The following is a 16,486-nucleotide window of genomic DNA, read 5'->3' on the forward strand; positions in this document are numbered from 1 at the left end:
ACGTGGTTTTTTAAGGTTAAGAGCTGATTAGTTTTTGGAGTTGAACCATCAAGCCGTTTAAAAGTTATTCCAAAAAAACCACATTTAAAAAAAAATTTTTTTTTCAGTTTTTCGAAGGTTTCTCAAAATCTATTGATCTGAATCGGTCCAAATAGTTTTCAAAATCTAAATTTGGTCAAGCCCTTTCGAATGTCACCAACCGCGATGAAATCGGTCAAGCCGTTCAAAAGTTATAAGCGGTTCACATACTTTCACACACACACACACACACACACACAGAAACTAGAAGGAAGGAAAAATAACACCTTAGCCACCAGAAGGAATAGCGGTAGCTGGATCCTCCCCTCACGAAGTAATGCCTGACGGCGGTTTCCATGAGGGATTAGAGGAAAGAAGAAAAGGGGTTTAGGGTTTAGTGGGTAGGGGCGTTAGGGTCGAGTTTTAGTATGACACTGCGTCGAGTCGCCACATATCCAGGCCAAACAACTATGCCTGGAATCCGTAAGAAGGATTACCCCCCCTAAGATAAATAAATACACACACACACACACACACACACACACACACACACGGGGCAGAAGAGATACTGCTACCGGGCGCGTCTCCCCGAGCGGATGGGAGAACGCTCGCTGTCCTTGGATGACACTTAATCTCTTAGTTGATGAGGTACAGCGGGTAGGAGCCAAGCAAAATAACCAAACAAAATACGCTCCCGTGGACAAAACTCCCCTTTAATGGGTTGGTCGCACTAACTGACCTAACAAGACGATCGTTCTCTGCTGTGACCCACTGGGAGTGACCGGAACCTGTATCGTAGTTTCCGACGATGCAGGCCACGGCTGATGTGAGCTTGCTCTACCGAGGTGTAAGTTGCAGCAGTGGATCAGGAGCCAGCCACTTCGGGCCTTGATCAGGAAGTACGCAGTGAGTGTTAGAGATCGGAATCTTCACCGCTCCGAGCGAGTCTAGTCCGTCCGTGTATTCCGGGACTGGCTAAGTGTCGGCTAGGCCTCAGGGAACTGGGGTAGGAGTACTATCTCCGAGGGTACACCCGTTCCTAGTTATGGCAACCCGCTCCACTCCGTACGATGCGCTGGTAAATTAAAAAGTATGAGTAATGCACAGGAAACAAACAAGAGTGAAAACGGGCCTCATGCCCAGCAAGACGCACTGCTACTTAGTGCAAAGATGAAGAGGACAGATGCGCTGGCACATCTGGAGAAGCTAGTCTGTGGACTGCAGGACTTTCTCCAAACCAAGCAAAATGTCCACAAGGAGATCAAGTCGAAGTCGACGAACATCTGCAGTGCCCTGAGAAGGTTCAAAAAACTGGACCAAGAATGGCAGGAAATCCAACAACAACACGGTAATATCGTGATGAAGACGAGTGTGACAGCGGTTCCACCAGCAAAAGCCGACACGTTTGTCGAGGAGATGGACACAGGTGGCGAGGGTGACGTCGAGTCAGTTGTCGGAGACGGAGAGGAAACTGGAACTGAAATCAGGCCTGGGAAAAGGAAAGAACGAAATTCCCCAGACTCAATGACCAGCCGTACTAAGAAGAAGAAGGACCTTAAACCAAGTCCCCCGAAAAACGCGGTAACACAGAACGGCGGAAAAAGGAGGTGAATGAATGGCAAAAAGTCCAGTCAAGGAAGTCCAAGAGAGAGCAAGCAGTAGAAAAGCTCCAGAAGCAACCGCCGGAAGAGTCCAGGCCAGAGCCTAATCGGAAAGAACCGCGCAAACGGATTAGGCCGGACGCACTGATCATCCGCCCCGCAGAGACGGCAAAGTATGCTGAAATTCTGAAGCGAATAAAGCAGGACGTCCCTGACGAACAGGTCCGTACTACAGTGGATAAGATCCAAAGAACTAGGACCGGGAGCTTGCTGATTACGCTTTCGAGGAAGAGCGCTGACCGAGGCCAAGCCTTACAGAAGACCATCGCGGACATCCTCCAAGAAGACGCGAAGGTAATCTGCAAAGGGCCACAGGAAGACGTCGAAATCCGAGATCTTGACGGTACCACAACCAAGGAGGATATTCAGGCTGCATTGCAAACGGAAATCGGAGAAACCTGCGAGATACCACTAGGGACAATTAAGATTCATAAGGCCTACAGAGGTACTCAGACAGCTGTTGTGACACTACCAGCAGCTGCAGCGCGCAAGATATTGGCAGGAAGCGGTAAAGTCCGGATCGGCTGGACCAACTGCCGAATCAGAGCTACGAGGAGACCAATCCAATGTTTCAAGTGCTGGCACTTTGGACATCTTGGATCCCAGTGCAAGAGCAATGTGGATCGGTCTAAGCTATGTATTAGGTGCGGACAAGAGGGACACAAGATTGCTGAATGCAAAATCCCAGCGAAATGTGTATTATGCGCGGATCAAAGTGCGGAGAACTCGGCTCATCATGCCGGCGCATCCAGGTGCCCAGTATTTAAAGAGGCACTCCAGAAGATAACAAACAAACAGACATGAAGATATTGCAGCTAAACCTAAACCATTGCGAAGCTGCACATGATCTGCTTATGCAAACAGCAAGAGAACTAGAGTTAGACTTAGTAATGATAGCAGAGCCATATAGATACCTGAATACCCAGCCTTGGGAATCTGACAGCACCACCAAGGCTGTCATCTGGTCTTGTGGTAAGCATCCCTTCCAGAGTGTAGTTAACAATGATAATGCCGGCTTTGTAGCAGCAACAGTTAACGGCATCCGTTTCTACAGCTGTTATGCACCACCTAGCCTATCCATTGTTGAATTCACTGAATTCTTGGACAAACTGACCGAGGACGCCAAGCAGCATTATCCGGTCGCGATTGCCGGTGACTTCAACTCCTGGGCAGTAGACTGGGGCAGCAAGCAGACAAATGCGCGAGGAAAAGCACTCCTCGAAGCTTTCTCTACACTAGATGTAGTCCAGCTCAACAGTGGTGATACGCCAACCTATACTAAAGGGGAAGCAAGCTCTATTGTAGATCTCACTTTCGTCAGCAGCAGCCTCATCAGTGGGAAATACGACTGGAAGGTGATGGATATCTACACAGCCAGCGACCACAAGGCAATTCTCTGGGAAATATTACATGACCGGAATACAAGAAGACCAATCAAGTCACTCAATACCATTGGATGGAAAGTGAAGTCTTTTGACACAAGCACATTGATAATAGCCCTGAATAGTGAACCGATTACTACTGGACCCGCAGAAGAAATGACCAAGGACCTGATGAAAAGAGTTGTCCAGGCCTGTGACGCAAGTATGGTCCGGAAATGCAGCATAAGCCAACGTCCGGCAATACACTGGTGGAACGACCACATCAGCGTTCTTCGGAAAGAGTGTCTAAAGAAAAGGAGAATATCCCAGCGTGGCTATCGACGACCTAACTCTGCGGAGCTGGTCGCAGAGTACAAAAGCCCGTCGATTACTGAACAAAGCCATCAAGGATAGTAAGAGGCAATGCTGGAAAGAGCTCATCAACGAGGTGGACAAAGACCTGTGGGGTAGGCCGTACAAGGTGGTCATGAATCACCTAAAGTCAAACAAATGCCGGCACCCACATGCCCACAACTTCTGCAGAGAATCGTTACCGCGCTGTTTCCGCAGCAACGCGAGCTTCACTACCAGCTAGCTCAAGGAGAACTGGAGGACATTCCAACTGTCACGGAAGAAGAACTGACGGAGGCTTGCAACCGCGTAGGGAATAATAAAGCACCGGGATTAGACGGAATCCCTAACATTGCCTTAAAAACAGCTATAAAAGGCAGCACCGGCATTATTCCTGGATGTTTACAACACCTGCCTCAAAGAAGGGATTTTTCCTCGAAAGTGGAAACAGCAACGGTTAGTGCTGCTTCCTAAAGGGAAAAAGCCACCGGATGAACCGTCATCTTACCGCCCACTTTGCATGCTAGATACAGCGGGTAAGATATTCGAACGCATAATTCACCAGAGAATTGAAGCAGTAGTCGACCCACTCCTGGCAGACAATCAGTATGGATTCCGGAAAGGACGATCAACCCTGGACGCAATCAAACTGGTTGTTGATACGGCCAAGGAAGCAATCGCAGGAACCAGATGGAAGGGTGGAACGAAGAAGTATTGCCTGGTGGCGACCCTAGACATCAGAAATGCCTTCAACTCCGCCAATTGGAAATGCATCATGCAGGCCCTCCAAGAGAAGAATGTACCAGAATACCTTCTTAAGATCGTAGCAAGCTACTTTGAAAACAGGGTCCTGAAGTATGACACGAAGAACGGTCCAAGGGAGTATGCTATTTCTGGAGGTGTACCACAAGGTTCAGTTCTAGGCCCGCTCCTGTGGAATATTATGTATGACGGCCTATTAAGACTAACTCTGCCAAGAAACGTCAAACTCGTAGCATATGCAGACGACGTAGCCGTAGTGATCGTTGCCAAACATCTTGACGAGATAAACCATGTGTTCGATCTCACTTTCGAGCGCGTTAACCGGTGGATGGACGCAGTGAACCTGCAACTGGCGCAACACAAAACTGAGGCAGTGCTTATTACCAGCAGGAAAGTGGTAGAGACAATTAAGCTGAAAGTCGCCGAACAAGAAATCACATCACAACCTTATATTCGATATTTAGGAGTGATGCTTGATGCCCGACTCAACTTTAAGCAGCAGGTAGAACACGTCAGTGCCAAGGCGTCAGCAGTGGGAACAAGTCTAGCATGACTGATGCCGAACATCGGAGGGCCAAAGCAGAGCAGAAGGGTACTGTTATCATCTGTAGTCACATCGGTGCTTACATATGGTATATCTATTTGGACCAACGCTCTCGAGATGCAAGAATCATGGAGGAAGGCTGGACCAGTATACCGACGGTGTGCCTTAAGAGTCGCCAGCGCCTTCCGCACAATATCCGAGGAAGCAGTGTGCGTTATTTCCGGAACTCTGCCTCTCAGAGTCCTCGCTGAGGAAAGACGGAACCTTTATCATCGTAAAGGTCAACTACACTAAGCGCTGAAGAGCTCAGAACTGAAGAACGGCAAAACAGCTTCGACCGATGGCAGCTCCAGTGGGACGCTGCAGAAAAAGGAAGATGGACGTATCGTCTTATACCGAGGATCGACGACTGGCTGAACCGGAGTCATGGAGAGGTTAACTACTACCTTACGCAGATGTTGTCAGGACACGGCTGCTTCCGAGCCTATCTTCACCGCTTTAAGCACGACGATTCTCCGGAGTGCCCATCCTGCCCAGGTGTCGCTGAAGACGTGGAGCACGTGATCTTTGCATGTCCTCGTTTTAACCAACAGCGCGATGAATTAGAGAAGATTCTAAAAAAGAGAATTCAACCGGAGACAATAGTAGAAGAAATGCTGTCATCAGAAGCTGTCTGGAACGCCACGAGCACCTTTGCCACTGAAGTGCTTACAGAGTTGCGGTCCATCGAGAGAAAAAGAGCAGAAAACAGAAACTAGAAGGGAGATAGAAATAAAAAACATCTTAGCCACCAGAAGGAAGAGCGGCAGCTAATTCCTCCCCCCGCGAAGAAATGCCTTACGGCGGTACCATGGGGGATCAGAGGATAGAAGAGAAAGGGGTTTAGGGTTTAGTGGGTAGGGGCGTTAGTGTCGAGTTAGTATGACGCTGCGTCGAGTCGCCACATATCCAGGCCAAACAGCTATGCCTAGAATCCGTAAAAGGATTCCCCTACAAAAAAAAAAAAACACACACACACACACACACACACATATATATATATATATATATACATATAGACACAGTGACAACATCGCGAGGGTAGTCAGGGAAGCTTCCTATGACCTTAAAACGTCGAGATCTGATGAAAACTCGATTTTTTCAAAACAGGGTGAAAACAATAACTTCCTAATTTTTGAAAATCTTCGATTTTGTTAGTGGGAAGTTAAAAATGTCGCAGTGATTTTAAAAAAACACTTGTTTTCAAATCTTTTATTGACGATATCTTTTGAACTAATTAACCGATTTCTACGTTTTTGGCGGCAATCGACGCGGTTTTTTAAGCTCTATAAATTATGCTATGTCATCAAAAGTGATCCGAGAAGAAATGACGAAGTTATGTGAAAAAACACTTTTTCGGTTTTTCGGTTTTCTTTCGTTCACGCTATCTCTCGAACGAATCAACCGATTTTGATCGGGTTGACGCCGATCGGCGTGGTTTTTAAGCTTAAGGGCGGATTAGTTTTTGAAGTTGATCGATAGAGCCGTTTAAAAGATATTCCAAAAAAACTACTTTCAAAAATGATTTTTTTCTTATTTTTTTTAAGATTTTTCAAGATTTCTTAAAATCTATCGGTCCGAATCGGTTCAAATTCTCAGGAAATCTAAGTTCAGCGTAGCCCTTTCGAATGGCACCAACCGCGATGAAATCGGTTCAACCGTTCAAAAGTTATAAGCGAGTCACATAGTCACACACACACACACACACACACACACACACACACATACATACATACAGACATAGTGACAACATCGCGGGGGTAGTCAGGGAAGCTTCCTGTGACCTTCAAACGTCGAGATCTGATGAAAACTCGATTTTTGCCAAACGGGGTAAAAACAATAACTTCCCGATTTTTGAAAATCTGAGATTTTTAGCGGGAAGTTAAAAAAAGAAAGTCACCTTCTTGTCTTTGAAAAATCTAAAGATGATATTTTTTTTTATTTTAAATTTGATAGTCGGATCGTTAGATATCCTTCATTTTTGATTTTTTTGAAAATTTTGGAACCGGATATCAAAGTGAAAAATAATCAAAATCGAAATAAAAAAATGTCATGTTTTAATTTTTCAAGAATCTAAAGATGATTTATCTCGGATTTTTTATTTTCTTATTTATTTATTGAATATCCTTATTTTTTTGTTTTTTTGAAAATTTTAATCCGGAATATTAAAATCAAAAATGACGAGAAACACAAAAAAAGAAGTTGTTTGTTTTCATTTCTCAAAAATCTAAAGATGATTTTTTTCAAATCTTTATTTTTTTCATTTGTTCATTAAATATTTATATTTTTCAGTTTTTTATATTTATTTTGACAGAGAATATCAGGATAAATTAAAATTTTTTTTTACTCAAGTCAATAAATTTGCCATCTAGATTTAAGAAATTTGAGATATATGATTCACGTTAAACAAAATTACTAAAAAACTAATTCTTTTGTTAGTTATTTTGTGATGTATGAATCATTTAATCCTGTAAAAAACATATAATGAAGACAATTCAACTGAAAATAATTAGACATGCCTGAGGTAAATAAGGATCAACGAGTAAGGGAAGTATTGGGGACGTAAAACGATAAGAGTAAAACAAGGAAGAAAAAATTTTTCAGTCTGTATTTCAGAAATTTTTAGTCAAATGTTTGAAACAGCTGATATGTGACCATCTCTGACAGATTTCACAGAAATTCTAATTTAAATTTTTTCAGTCTCATGAAGAATCTTCAAGTTTGAATTGATAAAACTAGGAAATTTGGAGTTATTCCTAAAAAACACTTTTTCCGGTTTTCTTTTGTTCGCGATATCTCTTGAACAAATTGACCGATTTTGACCGGCTTGACGGCGATCGACGTAATTTTTTATGTTAATAGCTGATTAGTTTTTTAAATTGATCGTTGAAGCCATTTAAAAGTTATTCCAAAAAATTTCGGAGTGATGTTAAAAAAACACTTGTTTCCAATTATTTCGTCGAGGATATCTCTCGAACCAATCAACCGATTTCTACGTTCTTGGCGGAGATCGACGCGGTTTTCAAAGCTCTAAAAATTATTTCATTTCATCAAAAACGATTCGAAAAGAAATGTCGAAGTTATGTGGAAAAAAACACTTTTTTCGGTTTTCTTTCGTTCACGATATCTTTCGAAAGAATCAACTGATTTTGACCAGATTAGCGGCGATCGACGTAGTTTTTCTAGGTTAAGGGTGGATTAGTTTTTGGAGTTGATCGATATAGCCGTTTAAAGTTATTCCCTTAAAACCACTATTAAAAAAAATTTTGTTCTTAGTTTCTTTGAAATTTTTCAAAATTTCTCAAAATCTATCGGTTCGAATCGGTTCAAATTCACAGGAAATGTAAGTTTGAGGGAACTCTTTGGAACGCCGTTTGGTAGGTTCCGATCGGTTTAGTCGTTCAAAAGTTATAAGTGAGTCACATACTAATACATACACACACACACACACACACACACACACACACACACACACACACACAAGTGGTAGAGACCATTAAGCTGAAAGTCGGCGAACAAGAAATCACATCACAACCTCATATCCGATATTTGGGAGTGATGCTTGATGCCCGACTCAACTTCAAGCAGCAAGTGGAACATGTCAGTGCCAAAGCGTCAGTAGTGAGGGCTAGTCTCGCACGACTGATGCCGAACGTCGGAGGCCCAAAACAGAGCAGGAGGCTATTATTGTCATCAGTAGTCATATCGGTGCTCACTTACGGAATATCCATTTGGGCCGACGCATTAAAGACGCAAGAATCATGGAGAAAGGCTGGACCAGTATATCGACTAAGTGCCCTACGAGTAGCTAGTGCCTTCCGCACTATATCAGAAGAAGCAGTGTGCGTCATTGCTGGAACCCTACCTCTTAGAGTTCTAGCAGAGGAAAGACGGGCCCTTTACCAACGAAAAAGGTCAACTGCACTGAGCCCTGAAGAACTTAGAATTGAAGAACGGCAGAAGAGCATAGGCCGATGGCAACTACAATGGGATGCTGCAGAGAAGGGTAGGTGGACGCACCGTCTCATACCTCGGATCGACATTTGGCTTAACCGGAATCACGGTGAGGTCAATTACTATCTTACGCAGATGTTGTCGGGACATGGGTGTTTTCGAGAGTATCTACACCGCTTTAAGCACGATGACTCTTCGGAGTGCCCGTCCTGCCCAGGAGCTGCTGAAGACGCGGAGCACGTCTTCTTTGTATGTCCTCGTTTCGATCCACAGCGTGAAGAACTGGAGAGGATCCTGAACCAGAGAACGCAACCAGATTCACTAGTAGAAGCAATGTTGTCATCAGAAGCTGCCTGGAACGCTACCAACACGTTTGCAACAGAAGTCCTCAAAGACTTGCGTTCCACCGAAAGAAAAAGAGCAAATAGCAGAAGATAGAAGGAAGGTAGTTAACACCTTGGCCACCAGAAGGAAGAGCAGTAGCTAGATCCTCCCTTCACGAAGTAATGCCTGACGGCGGTTTCCATGAGGGATTAGAGGAAAGAAGGAAAAGGGGTTTAGGGTTTAGTGGGTAGGGGCGTTAGTGTCGAGTTTTAGTATGACGCTGCGTCGAGTCGCCACATATCCAGGCCAAACAGCTATGCCTAGAATCCGTAAAAAGGATTCCCCCCCCCTAAAAAAAAAAAAACACACACACACACACACATACATACATACATACATACATACAGGCATGGTGACAACAACGCAGGGGTAGTCAGGGAAGCTTCCTATGACCTTAAAACGTTGAGATCTGATGAAAACTTAATTTTTGAAAAACGGGGTGAAAAGAATAACTTCCCGATTTTTGAAAATCTTCGATTTTCTTAGCGGAAAATTAAAAATAAAGATCTGAAAAAAATCATCTTTAGATTTTTGAGAAATGAAAACAAACAACTTCTTTTTTTGTGTTTCTCATCATTTTTGTTTTTAATATTCCGGACCAAAATTTTCAAAAAAACAAAAAAATAAGGATATTCAATAAATAAATAAGAAAATAAAAAATCCGAGATAAATCATCTTTAGATTCTTGAAAAAATTAAAACATGACATTTTTTTTATTTCGATTTTGATTATTTTTCACTTTGATATCCGGCTCCAAAATTTTCAAAAAAATCAAAAATGAAGGATATCTAACGATCCGACTATCAAATTTAAAATAAAAAAAATATCATCTTTAGATTTTTCAAAGACAAAAAGGTGACTTTTTTTTTTTTTTTTAATAATAATCATTTTACTCTCAGATATACGTCCCAGAATGCCCTAAGCCAAAATTTAAAAAACTAACTGAAATCATCTTTTTGGAATCCAAAAATAAACTAAATTTGAAAATTTCATATTCATAAACCGATAGGAAACACGGTGAGAGTTTTCCAAAATTTAATTTTTAATTAAAAAAATTTTTTATTAGTAAAAAAAAAAATTTCGTTTATTGTCACCTGTAGGTAAGTCAATGACAAACAATTTATAATTTGGTGAACTTGAAAAACTTAATTTCGCTTGTAGATATCCCTATCTGAAATTTTATTTTGTCTGCTGTCCGCTAACTTCAGGGTCATCAAGTGATTGCTAATTTTAATGTCATAAATTAAAAATAATTATTAGTGAAAATTTTTACAAGAATTTTTTTATTGTAATTTATTTGTTATAAAAATTAAAAAAATTGACAATTGTCAGTTAACTTGAGTGTCATATAAAAAAAAATATAAACTTCCACTTTGTAATTAAATTAAATTAATTTATTTCATTAAAAAAGAGTATTGATTAATTCAATTAACATTTATTAATTATTAAAGCCTCATAATTTAATAAATAAATAGCATTGGCTTAACCTTATCAACAAGTAAAAAAATATATTTAAGTGAAAAATATTCTAAGCTTACAAAGAAAACTCATAAGGTTTTTTCGAAGCACCGGGGAAGTTACTCGAAGGAGCCTGGCGTTTTTTGGTCTGCACGGAAGTCTTCTTCTTGGCAGCTTTTTTCTGCTCATCATCGCTTTGGCCGTCATCAGGTGCAGTATCTTGCTCAGCAGCCTCTTCCTTATCAAAAACTAAGTACTGAATCTGCGTTAAGCCCTTATCATTTCTATACAGGTGATAGAACCCAGAGGAAGTATTAAGCTGGCTCAATTTTTTAATGAAATGTTCATCGTGAGTAATGATGATCAGCTGGAACGACTTTTGGTACTTGGACCGGAGCATGACGTAGTTAAACAGAGTTTCAGCGAGACTCGCTGAATTAGCTTCATCCAAGTTGGTGGTCGGTTCATCCAGCGCGAGCATGCTGCACTGGTCACAAAAGGTCTCCGCCAAAGCCAGACGGATGACAATGGAGGCCAAGACTCTCTGACCAGCGCTGCAACGGCCTCGCATTTCGATCTCTTCTCCATGTTTTATTTGCACCAACCTGTAATTAAAGCTGCGCCTACCCGAGGCTCCAGCGGTGTTTGTCGCTTCAGTTCTAATTTGAATAGATGAAGTGTCTGAGCCGTTGTAAATGTGGTTCCATAAATTTCTCATCGACTTGTTAACACTGGTCATTCTATCTTCGTGATACTTGGACATCGCGGCGTCCAAAACAGTGCAGTAAACACCCATGTCTTTAAGCGCGTCCTCAGTGATCGACTTTTCCAGCCACTTACGCTTGTAATTCATCTTAGCAGTGTAGTACTCTTCCTTCTGAAGCTCACTGTTCAGATGCTCGATATTCAGATTTAATTCTTGCTGAGTTCCTCTTGCAATATTGATTTCTTTTTCCAAATTTACAACTCTCTGCTGAAGCGATTGCAGATCCTGTCGAACTTTTTGAATATTTATCCCCTGGATTTCGCTCTTCAAATTGTCCTTTTCTTGTGACAACAGTCTAATAGACTTTTCGCAGTTTCTCAGCTCTCGGTTGTCCTGTAAATTCCGTCTCTTCATTTCATGGCAAGAAATATCCTCCTTCAGCTCAACTAATTTCTCTTCTAATCCCGCAACTTCCTCTTTGATATCCGCGAGCAGCTTCTCATTATCACGCATCTCTTCTTCTAAATTCTTCAACTTGGCACCTATTTTCTTAGCCAGCAAGTTACTCACATCCGTCTGCAAATTCATCAATTTGTCCACCTGCTTTGTAAATTCTTGTAGCCTCTTACGAGCTCTATCTTGCTGCTCTCGATTTTGAATCTTAACTTCCTCCGCTAGACGCACTACCTCGTCCAACTTGCCATCAGCCTCTACAAGTTGCTTGCCAAGCTTCTGAAGATTATCCCTCAAGCAATTCTCTCGCTCCACCCACTTGTTCAAGTTCTCTTGGAGTTGCTTCACCTCCTGAACCTCATTGAGAACCTGGAGCTGCTCCTCCAGACAAGAAGACCTTGCATTGGTAGCCTCGCGTAGCTTATTGTTCATTTTATCTGACTGCTCTCTCAGAAGACCTATTTCATCCCTCAATTTTTTAATCTTCTGCTTGCAAGCCTCGTTTTCACTTCTTACTTCTTCTATCGTTTTATCCGGAAGCCCCAACTCAATAACTTGAACCTGTACTTCTTCATGAGTATCCTGAAGCTTCTCTACTTCAACCAGACACTTGTCCCAAAGTGCAAGATCTCCGGACAAATTATTACACATCAATATTTTCTTCTCCGGCTCCTCTGTCAGTAACTGCAGCTCGGTTATCCTGCTGTTCTTAGCCTCCAATTGTTTCTGAATTGCCGCGATATTGGAACTCATCTTCTCTCTTTCTTCTTTATCAAACTTAATAACTTTTTCAACCGTAGTCTTTAAAGACAACAAAGTATCATGCTTTGTGCGCAAAGAGTTCAGCTCATCCTCACAAGACTTCAGACGCTTTGGGTGGTTCTTCAGATCCTGGTTAAGATTCTCGATCACTTTCAGTGCTCCTTCTCGTTGTTCGAACCCGCGATCACACAAAGGACAGCAAGGATCCTCACTTGAAAGTTTTTCTACATACGTCGCGTAAGCAACTCCCTGGTACGCATACATCCCGCGCTTATTTTGTAATTTCTTGACTTCGTTACTAACAAGCAGTAAATGCTCTTCAAAATTATTATAATCAGGACAATGTGTCATAATTCTTTCTTTGTCTCTTTGATTTTCTCCAATCTTAGCATTGAATTCTTTCTTCGCATGGTTAATTGTCGTTTCAAGGGTTGTTGCTTTGCTTTGCTCGCTAGCTATTTCTTGTTTCAATTTAGCAAGTCGCTCATTTAGCGTCTGATGAACTCTGTTCACTCGATCTTTTAACTGTGAAGAAGGAATTTCATTAACCCCCAGTAATTTTTTAATACTATCACCGTGTTTCTTCTTCAGCTCATCAATTTCTCTCCACTTGACGTTTATTTCTGTTGTCAAATTGTCGAATTTTACTTTTAGAGCACTAGCATCCTGCATCTTCGACAATAAAACATCTATTTTCGCCGACTCTTGCTCTTGTTTATCAAGCTCTTTTTCTTTAGCCACGATTTTCTGCGAGAAATTCCCTTGTTTGACAGCCATAGAAATTTCGTCCACCTGTTTACTGACTCTTTCCAACTTAGCGTTGACAGCTTCTAGCTTTTGTAAGTCATCCTCGCCCTTGGCAATTCTTGCTCTTGCGACTTTTATTTGCTCCCGAAGCTCAGTTATTTCTTTTTGACTCTGTTTGAGCTCAAAGTCAATTTTTGCTCGCTCATTCCTTGAAAGATTAACTGACTTATCCAATTCAGCTTCTTTTTTATCGTGTTTTTGACGCATTTCGTTAACATCTTCCTCTAATTTGTGTAACTTGGAAATAACTTCTTCTACAGAGTTCTGGATAATCTCTTCAGAAGTTTTATCATCGATTTTCTCTAAATTCTGAGAGCGAAGAATTTCATTCAGGGTTAAATTACGGTCTTGGATCTTCCGAGCTTGGTCCTGTAACTGTTGGCGTAAAATTCCAACATTTACTTTTTGGTCTGCACAGGAATTGTAAATTGTAGACTCATTTTGCGTCAAATCTTGAATTGTGGATTCTATTTTAGTAATTTTAGAATTTTTTTCTTCAAAGCCTTCATCGTAGGACTGAACAATAGCCTCTAGCTCTTCATTGGACCCAGAGAACAAGTCTTTAATAGATTTTTTCAAAGAATCGTATTTCTGTTTGGCTAAATTTAACTCAACATCTTTTTTTTCTTTATCATTTGTCAGAGTAGCATACCGTACCTCATCACTTTTTTTCTGAGAAATTTCCTGTCTCACTGGTTCAAGACGACAAATAAGCTTTTCAATATTTTCCGTCGCTTGAGACCTACGATCTGTGTATTCTTGAAGTTTAGTTTCCTTGAGAGTGACCTCTGAGACCAGGATCGACAAAGCATTCAGTTCCAATTGAAACTCTTTCACCTCAGCTGTCTTGAGCTTGATAGTCTTACGCAGCAACTCGATGGCTTTGTTGTACTGAGTAGTGTCAAAAATTTCATCAAACCGGTCTTTAAGTTTCTTGCAATCATCCATAGGCCAGTTTGAGTCATCTTGATGGCAAAAAATTACGTTGTTCAATATTGCAGGGGTTAAACCCAAAGAAGAAGTGATTTCTTTATCGATATCTGCACACCGTTGGTTTATTTGAAACTCTTCACCAGACAGCTTGTCTATTTTTGAAATAGTATTTTCGACAGTTTTGAAAGTTAGAGTGTTGCCTTTTTTTGATGACTCAATTGTTCGACGGACTGTTACTATCTCATTATTTTTGTCAACAAACTCTGCTTTGACAACTCCTCGGACTTGAGCCTTAAAAAAATTAATATTATTTAATTTATAAGAAGTATTGTTTAACTAAAATTATTTATTTAATTTGGAAAAATTATTTAATTAAAAAAAAAAAAAAAATGAACTTACGACAGATTTCTTTAGACGAGGATCATGAATGAATCCTTTTCCACGCTCTGATCCTGGGGGGAATTCACCAGTAGTAGCGTAACGTAATGCTTCAATAACTGTCGTTTTGCCGACACCATTTTGCCCGATAATCAACGTCAGCGGGCGAGTAAACCTGATAATCTGTTCAGTTTCATCGCCGAAGTTTCTTACTCCACGAATAGATAACCTCCTGGCTCTGGACATCTTTATTCTGTAAATGAAGTGATTGTAGATAATTTAGTTGAATTTAAAAATGCTTGCTTCAGTCACTTTTTCTAATATGGTAATTAGGGTCAGTTTCTTAATCCGAGATAAAATTTTATCCAGGATAAAATTATTATTGCTAGTATATTTATATATATAAAATATATAGATATATTTTATCATTGGATAAAATTTTATCCTGGATTGAAAAACTGGCTCTTAGTAATTGCAATGTTTTATTTTGATCTCATTTAAAATTAAAAATTAAAAAATTATAAATTTTGAATATTATTTTCTATGAACTTCAATTTACTTCTTTGTATTACTTTATATATCTCTGTTTTACTAAAATTAAAAATTAAACTTAATTGTAAACCCTTAATTATTAAGTACTTTTATACTGAGTTGTATTATATAATATAAAAGCAAACTAATGTAAACCAATGTATTAAATACTGATGGTTCTGAGGGAGCTTAGGTTCCAGAGTCAATAAAATTTTTTATCTATCTATTTATTCTAAATCAAATTAATATCCCTTTATGAATAATAAAAAAATTGTTAAAAACTTAGTGCCAGTTTTTCAATCCGAGATAAAATTTTATCCGATGCTAATATATATATCTATATATTTCATGTTTATAGATATACTGACAATAACAATTTTATCCTGGATAAATTCTATCTCAGATTGAAAAACTGGCCCTTAGTCCGTTTATTTTTGTGAATTTTTTTCAATACTAATAAAAATATTTTAAATAAAGTAGGTTATTTATTAAAGACACTGACGTTAACTAATAGTAGAAAATTTTTTATAATTTTATAGTAATAAAATTATTGTGAAAAAAATTTAATAAAAAAACTCCACGTATGGAAATTAAAAAAGATTATTAGTGGAAATTTTTAAAGCTTTTTTTTATTCCAATTGATTTTTATAAAAATTAAAAAAATTGACAGCTGTCAGCTAACTTTAGTATCATTACTCATGAATAAAAATATAATAATTCTTTTTTTATAAGGTAAAAGACCCAATTATTGACACTGCAATTTTATTTTAATTAAAAAAAACAAATCAACTCTAATAAATTAATAAATATAATTTTTGAATTATAAATTTTAAGAAAATTGGTTTTTTGAGAACATTTAATTTTTATAATTGGAATAAAATTGCAAGTGTCAAACAATTAGGCCAGTGTCAATAACTGGGTCTTTTACCTTATACAATAATTAATGTTAAACAATTAATTTACCTTTTATTTGATCTCAAAAATGAATTTTTCAGTTGACAGAAAACATAACCTGAAAGAACAAATTTTTAAATCAATAAAATATTTTATAAATACTAAAAAAATTTTAATAATTAATTATTTACTACTATTATTATTAATAGTTCCTTATACTTACAAAATCATAAATTTAATTTTTTTTTTATAATAATATGTTTTTATAATTTTTGTGAAAAGAAAAGACTGGCAGCCGCCAACGAACTTCCGAGATTGAATACAATCGAAACTACAAACTCGATTGTTAAATTTAAAAAAACGTAAATATTTTGAATTATATCTTGAGTACTTAATTACTTTTTAAAATCATGAAATATTAAAATACTATTTTAATTAAACTCATAATTTATAAATAATAATAAACCAATGATTACTGATAAGTTCAGTA

General features: G+C 39.2%; 1 protein-coding gene across 2 annotated transcripts; it reads right to left on the reverse strand.

The window, feature by feature from the left end:
- Positions 1-10,446: 10,446 nt before the first annotated feature.
- On the reverse strand, positions 10,447-16,378 carry LOC123268177 (DNA repair protein RAD50-like). Of its 2 annotated transcripts, none has more exons than XM_044733074.1 (4): positions 16,220-16,378; positions 16,068-16,114; positions 14,593-14,828; positions 10,447-14,484 (listed from the first exon to the last, which is right to left on the reverse strand). In XM_044733074.1, the coding sequence occupies exons 3-4, from the start codon at positions 14,815-14,817 to the stop codon at positions 10,609-10,611; spliced, it is 4,101 nt and encodes a 1,366-aa protein (XP_044589009.1). In that variant the 5' UTR covers positions 14,818-14,828; positions 16,068-16,114; positions 16,220-16,378; the 3' UTR covers positions 10,447-10,608. The 2 variants fall into 2 exon arrangements, with proteins under 2 accessions (XP_044589009.1, XP_044589010.1); XM_044733075.1 differs by having other exon boundaries at positions 14,593-14,824; positions 16,066-16,114.
- Between the last annotated feature and the right edge of the window lie 108 nt (positions 16,379-16,486).

The sequence above is a fragment of the Cotesia glomerata genome, linkage group LG6 (assembly GCF_020080835.1).
Source record: "Cotesia glomerata isolate CgM1 linkage group LG6, MPM_Cglom_v2.3, whole genome shotgun sequence".
Taxonomy (NCBI): domain Eukaryota; kingdom Metazoa; phylum Arthropoda; class Insecta; order Hymenoptera; family Braconidae; genus Cotesia; species Cotesia glomerata.

Coding starts and splice junctions, on each gene's coding strand:
- LOC123268177 (XM_044733074.1), bottom strand. CDS start 14,817: ATGTCCAGAGCCAGGAGGTTATCTATTCGTGGAGTAAGAAACTTCGGC. Junction 14,485..14,592: donor CTCGTCTAAAGAAATCTGTC/GTAAGTTCATTT, acceptor AATTTTTTTAAG/GCTCAAGTCCGAGGAGTTGT.